The 10,098-nt window shown below is 37.9% G+C and overlaps 1 gene segment (V, D, J or C); it reads right to left on the bottom strand.

Annotated features, from left to right (window-relative positions):
- Positions 1 to 2,287: 2,287 nt before the first annotated feature.
- On the bottom strand, positions 2,288 to 3,083 carry LOC133067400 (T cell receptor alpha variable 13-1-like). The segment is given in 2 exon segments: positions 2,288 to 2,826; positions 2,980 to 3,083. Coding segments are annotated over 2 exon segments (390 nt in total).
- Positions 3,084 to 10,098: the final 7,015 nt, after the last annotated feature.

Below are 10,098 nucleotides of genomic sequence, written 5' to 3'. Positions count from 1 at the left end.
ATTAGTCTTGGCCCCCATGGCCCTGCTTTCTTCCACCACAAAGTCACACGTTGTCTCACTACCAGCTGGTCCCTGATATGCCCAGGTAATTCACAAGGGCCCAAATCACACATATTCCAATCCTTCACCAACAGAACTAAATAAATAAACACACTATAATCAGTCCTTTCATCACAGGCACAGGTTGATTTCCTAGGCTTTCATTTAATCAGTTTTTTCATGACAACCTGGGTGACCGAGTGCTGGCAAAATACCCAGAGAAAAACTGCCATTGAACTTGTGGAAATGACTTTAATATGTTCCATTTGTTATCAGTTCGGCAGGTAAAGTACAAGAAGTTGATCCTTTATCGCAAGTGTACCAACTACTGTAACATCATGCATCCCTAACTGACAAGAATTATAAAGTTACTTACATCAGAGGTATTAAACTGAAGTTCTCCTGAGAATGATCAGAAGCAGATAGTCCATAGAAGATGGGTTGACCCACGATCCTTGAAAGAAATATACAACTGCCTAAAGTGTATATCTCCATCCAAGACCACTAGAGAATTCTCCAAGATGTCTGGAACCACTGTTTGTCATACTACCATTTGCATTCTTCTATTTTTCATCTTTTTAGTGGTACTTGCCCACTTTAACACTAGTGTGTTATATATTTATGATTTCCCCTACTTTATGATTTTCTCCTACCAATAAAATAACTTACTAACATATTGGCTTCACTTGAAGCAGTAACCATCCTAATACTATAATTTGGTTCAACAAGCCCATTGACTGTGCAACAATGTTAAAGAATTGTTGGAGATGTTATTTAGCATCAACTCCTGTAAACACCAAATAATAAACATACCCCAATTAGTACTACTAAAGTGAAATTTGACCAATAAAATTTGTCTTAAAAGTATTAGAAAAATTCATAATGGAGTTGGTACAGTTAGCTTTGCATGAAGAATATGTCTTAACTTGGTTATTAGTTGGTCCAACACTCCAGTGAACCTGCTCATTATCAGTTGCCAAAACGTTTCTTTTGTAGAAATACAAATAAAATTTCTAAAGGAATTCAAACACTTGAAATGATGAGTTATTTATGTAAAATAACTTAAAAGTTCAAAACATCTGGGTTAAAAATTAGTGAGAGCGGTGGCAGGGAAAGTGATCATTCACATGCCTAGTACCATGTGCTCCACCTCACAAAGACGCAGACTGCTCAAAAGGTTTTTAATTGTATGACTTTATTCATATGGGGCTTCCCTCATAGCTCAGTTGGTAAAGAATCCTCCTGCAATGCAGGAGACCTCAGTTCAATTCCTGGGCTGAGAAGATCCACTGGAGAAGGGATAGGCTACCCATTCCAGTATTCTTGGGCTTCCCTTGTGGCTCAGCTAGTAAAGAATCTGCCTGCAATGTGGGAGACCTGGGTTCAGTCCCTGGGTTGGGAAGATCCCCTGGAGAAGGGAAAGTCTACCCACTCCAGTATTCTGGCCTGGAGAGTCAGACACAACTGAGCAACTTTCACTTATTTATATAAAATTCCTGAAAAGATAAAAATATAAAATCAAGGTTTGCATGGAGTTAATTTAGGTCACGGTGTGACTACAAAATTATACCACAAGGGAATTTGATTAAAAGACACAACTCTCCCTTCTAACTTACATGAGAGTAAACGTGAACACTAATAACATTTTGCAGAGAAGAATAGATTTGTGAGCCTAATTCTCAAATTATATTCTTGAATAAACCACTTTCTATTTTGATTTCCCTCAAACATACAAAAATATATATGCTCCATCACTGGGCTCTAAAGAAAACCCAAGTCACATTTTCAATAAGAAAGTAGTCAGAATATATAGAAAGGACAGTCCAATTTTGCCAGAAATAAAGAAAGAAAATTTTAAATATAATTGTGAGAAAAATCTCTCATGAAGCCATTAAAAAGTTATTGCTAGAGATGAAGACAATGAAACTGAAAATGCTCATTTCAAGATATAATATTAAGTGGAAAAAATCAGAATTCTAATCATACTAGAACTTAAAAAGAGAGTAAATAAAATATTAGCAATAAATTATCTGGATGCAGAATTATAAATTTTACAACATTTTTGTATTAGACACATTTTATACATTTAGAATATAATTTTTACAATAAGTGAAAAATAACACACATAATTTTTGAAACACAAGCGTTAAGAACCCATCCATAATAAGAATGTAGTATTGTTCCCAAGCATTCATTTATAGAAGAGGAGTCTGATAGAAAATATAAAGTCATTTTTAAAGCCTGAATTTTAAAATAAAACCTAACTCCCTTCAAGAATTCAGTAAGCAATAGTCATCCAACAGAATGTGTTTTAACACTTTCTGCATCATATGAAACCTAATCTTCTTATTCTATGTTTTCCATGTCTGATATGTTAGTTTCCACTTGTAGAGAAACACTATGGCAAATGCTATAACTTGAAGGTTGTGCCACAGGAAGGGGGCTGCCCCAGTCGCAGGTTTCAGTACAGATAGCGGGTGCCTGGGAAGCACTGTGTCCTTGCTGCACAGAAGTAGACAGCTGAGTCTCCAGGTTCAGTGGTGGTGATGTGCAGGGAGAGATGTTTGGCTGTCTTATTCAATAAAACAGTCAGTCTCTGGCCTTCATTTTTACCCATATTTGAACGAATGTCTATAAGGAGCTGGGGACCTTTTCCAGGTTCTTGCTTATACCAAGGGAAGTAGCTTGAGGCAACATCTGTATAAGTACAGGTGATAAAACAGCTGTTTCCCTCCTGGACACTCAGGGTAGAAGGACTCTGCTCCACCTCATTTCCCAGGCTGACACCTATGGAGAAAGCAGAAGTCAGAGAAAGGAGAAGGGTTGTCAGATTTTACTTTTCCTTTTTTACAATAACTAGAAGAAACCTGCATAAAGTCAGTCTTGGCATCTAAAGAATATCTATGAATACACTCTATTTCCCTTAAACCCTCAACTCACAGTCCAGCTGCAGCCACAAGAATGTGATTAAAGCTCCAATGGGTGTCTTCATTGTTTTCCCCATTTAGGATCAATTGTGGATCTGCAGTCTCCAGCCAGAAGAGTTGCTTCTATTACCAAGTGCCCCCTTCTTTCCTAGCAGTCATAGTGGTTTCTCACATTGTCTACCCAGCCAATAATAAAAAGGCACTGCTTCTGCTCTAAGCCTATTCACTCAGAACCCACTCAAATGAACCTGCCACATGTTCTGATCAGCAGAGGCGCACCACCATCTGGTGGTCACATCTCTAGCTACTGAACTCTCTGGTTAAACGTTCTTCTCATACCCTGTGCTTATGAGGGACTCGGATGCATAAAAAGAGCATGAGATTAAACAAATTTGGTGTATATCAGAGAGTAAATGCACAGTAAGAATGTAGAGATTAAGATTTAAATCTCTGCACAGGATTGAGTCACTGTTAATAAGTCAGAAGAAGGTAAATGCTGTTGCCATTTATTCAGTTTTGAAATCAGGAAAGCACCATGAGTTACTCTCTTAAACAAAGAAAATGTAAAATCTTCCTTTTCAGCCAAATCTAACATCTCTACTTGTCTGTTTCTGTAATGCAGAAAGAAATCTTTGTGAAAGGAACATGAAAATCAAACAGCAGAGAAGATCATTTGATATTTCAAAGATCTACTAACTCAACCTCTGCTCCTCTAAGCTGGTCTCACCCATGACCTTGCTATTCCCAGAGAATTGGCAGTACCATCAGATTGTGTTGATTTACAATGAGAAATCGGGCATTCTTTAAAAAATCTATTCCTATTGCTTATGTGGATTATATTCTGCAAAGTATTGAGAGAAAGTAAAAATCCTCATAAAACATCAGGCTGCAGATTCAGAAAATAACCATATGTAAATTTATACTACAGATGTTTTTACTCTCTGATATCAAAAGTTATGAAAGTGAAAGCTGCTCAGTTGTGTCCAACTCTTGCAACCCCATGGACTATACAGTCCACAGAATTCTCCAGGCCAGAATACTGGGATGGGTTGCCATTCCCTCATCTAGGGGATCCTCTTCTCAACCCAGGGATCGAACCCAGGTCTCCTGCATTGCTGGAGGATTCTTTACCATCTGAGCCACCAGGGAAGAACAGATACAGGTGTATATATAACTGAGTCACTTTGCAGTACAACTGAAACTATCACAACATGGTTAATCAACTAAAATACAAAACAAAAAGTTGAAAAAAGCAAGAGGCAGAGCTTGATTATTTTGTCTTCGTCAAAAATATATTAACTTTGTTAAATTATCACTTAAAGTCTGTTGAGGTTTACTTGAATATCTGTTAGGGCATGTTTTTTATTCCTTATTTATTTATTTATTTATTTTTGTACCAGGAATTAGCCTTTACTTTTGGCCCACGATTTTTATTCTGGTGACTCAATTGAGCAAGGCATTTTTACCAAAATTCTTCACTCTAGAAAAGCCAGAGCTCCTATGCCTTCCCACCACAGCAAAGTCTCTGAAATCTCCCTGGAGTTTTTAGACCCTCAAAAGCTGTTTTGTGCTAACTTTCCCTGTCTCTCTGTGTGTGTGTGTGCATGTGTAGCTCTTGTGTAGGTTCAAAAAACTCCCTCTACAGATTTCAAGGTCCTTTTTATGAAGTTCACGTCTCTCCAACACCTTTCCCCTCAAATCCCAGTGATATCCCAGCCCTAATTCTGACCTCCGTTTCTTGCACACAGCAAGCTGCTGCTCTGCGGGGCTCCAGGTCCTTGTGCTGAAGGTTAGAAAATCCCCTGGGAGATGTCTAGTGACTGTGGGTGTCGCTCTGCAGGCTTTCTTTCTCCCACAGATGGCAAACTTTCACTGCCTGCACTCCTTGGAAACAGTTGCTTCATATGTTTTCCCAGTTTTGGAGTGGTTTACAGTTAGAAGATAATTCCATATCAGCTATACTGGAATAGCCAGACATTCTTTTGTTCTCTTAAGATAGCACTTTTTTTTAAAAGTATATTTCCTCTCTTTTGTTTTTTTCTTCCGGTTTTATTGAGATAAAATTGACATACAGATCTGTGTAAGTTTAAGCTGTACAGTATAATGACATATTCATCAGGAAATGATTACCACAGAAGGTTTAGTGAACATCCATCATCTCATATAGATGCAAAATTAAATAAATAGAAAACAATGTTCTTCCTTGTGGTGAGAACACTTGGGATTTACTCTCAACTTTTATGTATAAATGCAGCTGTGTTAAGCATATTTATTATGTTGTGCATTACGTTCATTGTACTTAGTTAGCTATCTTGTAACTGACACTTTGTACCTTTTGACTGCCTTCATCCAATTCCATCTCCCCCTGCCTCCTGTCCCTGGTAACCACAAATCTGATCTTTTTTTCTATGAGCTGATTGTTTATTTGTGAGTATGACTGACCTACAATACTATGTTAGTTCCTTTAAACAACATAGTGATTCAGAATTTCAAAATACTCACCACAAAAATTCTAGTCACCGTCTTTTACCAGACTAAGATGTCCACTGTACAACTCACATCTGTGCCTCACTTATTTTGCTGCTGGAAGTTTGTGCCTCTTAATCTGTCTCACCTCTTTCTTTCCTCCTCCTCGCTCCTTGTTTCAATTTGGCAATGCCTGTTTGTTCTCTTCCTCCATGACTCTGTTTATGTTTTGTTACCTTTGTTCGTTTGTCCTGTTTTTTTTTTTAGATTTCACATATAAGTGAAATCATAAAGCATTTATCTTTCTGTCTTAGTTATTTCACTGTTCCTCCTGTTTTAAAATTACCTGTCATTTTTTATTCAGTAGTCAAAATGTTTCATGCATATGTATTTATGATATATTGCACAGCTTATTTCAGAATGTTGTCTGCATTTAAAAGGAATGGGGTCTCTAGAGCACTAACACCTCTTTCTCCTCAGTAATAATTTCTGACTCTTTCCCTGGTCCTCAGTGCATCTGTTCCTGCCTGTGCACCCTGAGTGTGTGGGTGAGCCTGGGGACTGCTGTTCCTCGATCCTTTACTGCATCACGTCACAGTATTAAGGCTGCTCACTCCAGGAACTGTTAATGTTTATTTTAAGTCCCCCACAGCATGAAGGGTTTTATGACTTGCAAATTATATTTTGGTCTTAAGTTAGCCATCATCTGTCTTGCTTCCCACATGTATATGGTTTTCCTCAAATTGGAGCACTTTCCTCCCACTCTCTTTTGTCTTTAGCCTGATTAACTCCTATTAAACTACTAGGCTTCAAACTGAGGCATCACACAATCCAGGAAGCTCTCTCTGACTGACGTCTATTTGTCTCTATAATACCAAATTTCATCCTTTTTTACTTTATAAGAACTGTATTATAACAAAAATCTGTTTGCCACAGGGCTACATATTCAACAAGAGAAATAACTCTTTATTTACTGAAACCTCCTTATCCAGTACCTGACAGATATTAAATGCATATTTGTTGAATGATTGAATATACAAACCCTGTGAATAATGGTGGGTTGAAAATATGTCCTTAACTGAGGATTCTTGAATGAGGTACAAAAATTGTGACTCATTTTCTCAAGATGAAATAGCATTCTCATGACTGGAAATTAGCTTTTCTCCAATGGTCTTCCAAAACATAACAAAAAGGATAATGATACAAATGATATAAGTAAATACCATTGAATATGAACAAAATTAACAATTAAATGCTCTGTAAGACATTGAAATAAAATTAAGTGAAGTGTTACAGAGCATGGCATTGTCTTTCTTTGACACTTTAAGGTTTGACTTTCTATGATTTTCCTTCATGCGTGAGAATAATATGGGTTATGAATAAATAGTATTCAGGCTGAATATACCCATTTTTACACAGAGTCTTAAAATTAGGTTTGAAAGATTTGCTAACTGGAATTACTGAATCACTGATTCTCTGATTTAGGGATTAGGAGGTTAGGGATAGTTCTATTTAGGAAATGAAAGAGATAGTTACTTGGTTGAATATTCATTAGCACCTCGAATTTTTTTTGAAAGTGATATCACTTTGATTTATCCAGAGTCACTTCTTAATACCATGTAGGTGTGACTAAAAACATTCAGACACCTCTACCTCATGTGGGGTTTGCGGACTGCAGACACACATCTGGGTTCAGACTTGAGGTGCCTGGGAAGCCCTGTGTCGCTGGAACACAAGATATGAGGCTGAGTCTCTGGTCTGGTGTGCAGAAAGTTCTGCCCAGCCTTCATACTAATTGTGGATCTTAGTTTCTTCTGCTCCTTTTATTCCCATTTAAGTGTATTTGGAAAGAAAAGTAGAGCTTTTTCCAGGGTTCTGTCTGTACCAGTGTAAGCTATAAAAAGATGTTGAAGAGAAGGTGAGACTTGTGCTTCCATGCCCTTAGAGATGGAGGGATCAAGGGTTCTGCTCTACACTGAACCAGCTGCTCACTTCTGTCCAGAAAGACAGAATCAGATAGGAAAGAGTTGATCAATGTATAGATTTTACCTAGTTACAGAGATCTCCAGAAGACCTGCTTATGTGCCTCCTCTGCAGTGTCAAGTTGTAGTTCTATAGAAATGCTTTCTGCAGGAATCAGGAGATGCAAGACAATGAGATTTCAATTCTAATCACATTGGGCATCTGCTTCCACTCAGGGGGTTGGGTTAAGTCCTCAACTCTGGTTTTGTGTACAGGCTGCAGGTGTCTGCAGAGCACTGTGCATCCACAGCACAGAAGTAAGTGGCTGAGTCCTCAGGCTGGGAGTCTCTGATGTAGAGTTGACTGTAACGCTCCTTGTTATTGACGGTGGATTTCAGCCTTCCTTTCTGCTGCATTCCTGAAGCTATGTAAAACAGGAGATGAGGCGTCCATCAGGATTTTGTTGAAACCACTGCAAGTTTCTTATGGAGATAGAATAATTGCATATCAGAGAAGAATTTCTGCCCTCTTGGAGTGTCAGAACCCCAGGACTCTGCTCCACCTTCATCTGCACTCTGAGCCCTGTTGAGAAAGAGAGAAATAGGCACAGGTAAAGGTCCCTGAACAATGACTGTTTCCAAGTGGAAGGCATTTTCCTCTTATTTCCATCCTCACGGTGGACACAGCCCAAGAGACTCGTGTTCTCTCTCTTCCTCCATCATCCCCTCCCACCTTTTTCCTTTCCAAATTTAGTTGTGATGTTGATGTTCCTTCAGGTTCCCCCTGGGATGTTCTTAACTCACAGCAAATCTGCATCCATAGGAGACTCAGCAAAACTCTTCTTTGTGTCTGCATGATTCTTTACTCTTCTGCTACAGGGACACACCTTGATGTCAAGCTCCTTTAAATATTGGTATTCATGATATCTTGATTATGGGACTGATTCTGTTCCTGTGTGTCTGATTGTTTTCATGAGAGATTCAACAAAAGCCAACCCTCAGTGTCATCACTCAGCTGTGTAGTGGGAGCTCCACCCATCTCTGACTTAGTCCTTCTACACACTGTGGTCTGTGGGAGTGTGTGTGGGTCTGTTATGATGTTGGGGGTAATGGAAGGATTGTCTTTTCAGTGTTTAGGAATCTATTTCTGTAAACTCTGAGTGTATATAGAATAATTCATGTAAAGAATAGGGAGACCTATTACAGGGAGAATAAAGAAATGGTTTCTTATCTATAAAGAACCATAGATAAGAGATATTGGCCAAGCTGAAATGTCAGATATGATCCAATTTAGAGTTTTTTGGATTGTGATGACATATATATATATATAAAACATACACATTATATAATATGCAAATATATATAATGCAAATACATATGACTCATTTGCATTTTTACACTCCATGTATTTTACTTTTTGAATGTATTAATATCAAATGACACAGTAACAGTCTAGGAAAAATAGCCACTTGAAATAAAAAATAGTCATAATAGGAGAAAGGAAAATATTTAGTTCCTCAGTCTTTTTCACATCTATATATATGTTAGAAAAACATATATTGGTAGTATATACATATAAAACATGAAATATTACACACAAAATGAACTGAAGAAGTGAATGTTAGATGATCCGCATGTTAAATTGAGAGAGCAGAAACTTTGAGGATATATATATATTATGAGTATATATATATATATGATGAAATATTTATATGAAATATCCAGCTCTACTGTGTCTATCTGTCCATCTATCATCTATCCCCTATCAATGTCCATTTGTTATTTATCTTTCTATCATCTCGCAGAAGTTTCTACTCAATAAATTTAACATATAAACCATTGGTTTATAGCCAGTTGCCCCCAGGGGACACTTGACGGCGTCTGAAGGCATTTTTGGTTGTCGCAACTGGGGAAAGGAGAGGGTATCACTAGCCTCTAGTGAGCAGAGGCCTGGGATGTTGCTAAATATCCTCCAGTGCGCAGGAAAGCCCCTTCCCACAAAAATGTCACCTGGCCCCAAGTGTTAATAATGCTGCTGTGAGAAACATACAGACAATGGCTTCCAGTTTAAACAGTCTTCTGCCATTTTCTCTTACTCCGTATGTCTCCACCCTCTTCTTTCCATATATAATTTACCTTTTCTTTACTTGCTTCTATCTTTCCTTTTATTTTTCTTATCTTTGTGTTTCTCTTCTTATGTGAGGTATCAGTATGGTTTGGAAAAGAAAAACAATCAGGTTGAAAAGAATTTCTGGACAAATTAATAAAAGCTCATATTGGTCTCTGGTACCTAAAAATATGGATTCATGAAATTATAAAATTACAGAAGTATGAAACAAATTATCTTGTTTTAATTTCAAGCTTCATTTTTGAAGCTTAGAGATAAGAATTGGTGATAAGAAAGCAGGACCAAGGGCATTATGAACAATTTTCTTGTCCAGAAATTTTCTTGCTCCCCATCCTCTGCCCTGGCCCTAATTATTAGTCCCCTTCCTATTTCAGAGCTCTTCATTCTTCCTTCAGCAGTTAATCCTGAAAGCTTAAAGACACTTAGAGTGCCTCCATTTGGACTAAAACCTAGCACTGACACCACTTCATATACAGAGGGGTGTGTGTGTGTGTGTGTGTGTGTGTGTGTGTGAGTCGCTCAGTAGTGTTTGCAGCCCTGTGGACTGTGGCTCACCTGGTTCCTCTGTCCATGGAAT

Source organism: Dama dama, chromosome 12 (assembly GCF_033118175.1).
Source record: "Dama dama isolate Ldn47 chromosome 12, ASM3311817v1, whole genome shotgun sequence".
NCBI classification, from domain to species: Eukaryota; Metazoa; Chordata; class Mammalia; order Artiodactyla; family Cervidae; genus Dama; species Dama dama.
Note: the sequence above shows the minus strand (reverse complement) of the source record. Positions and strands in the feature narration are given on the sequence as shown.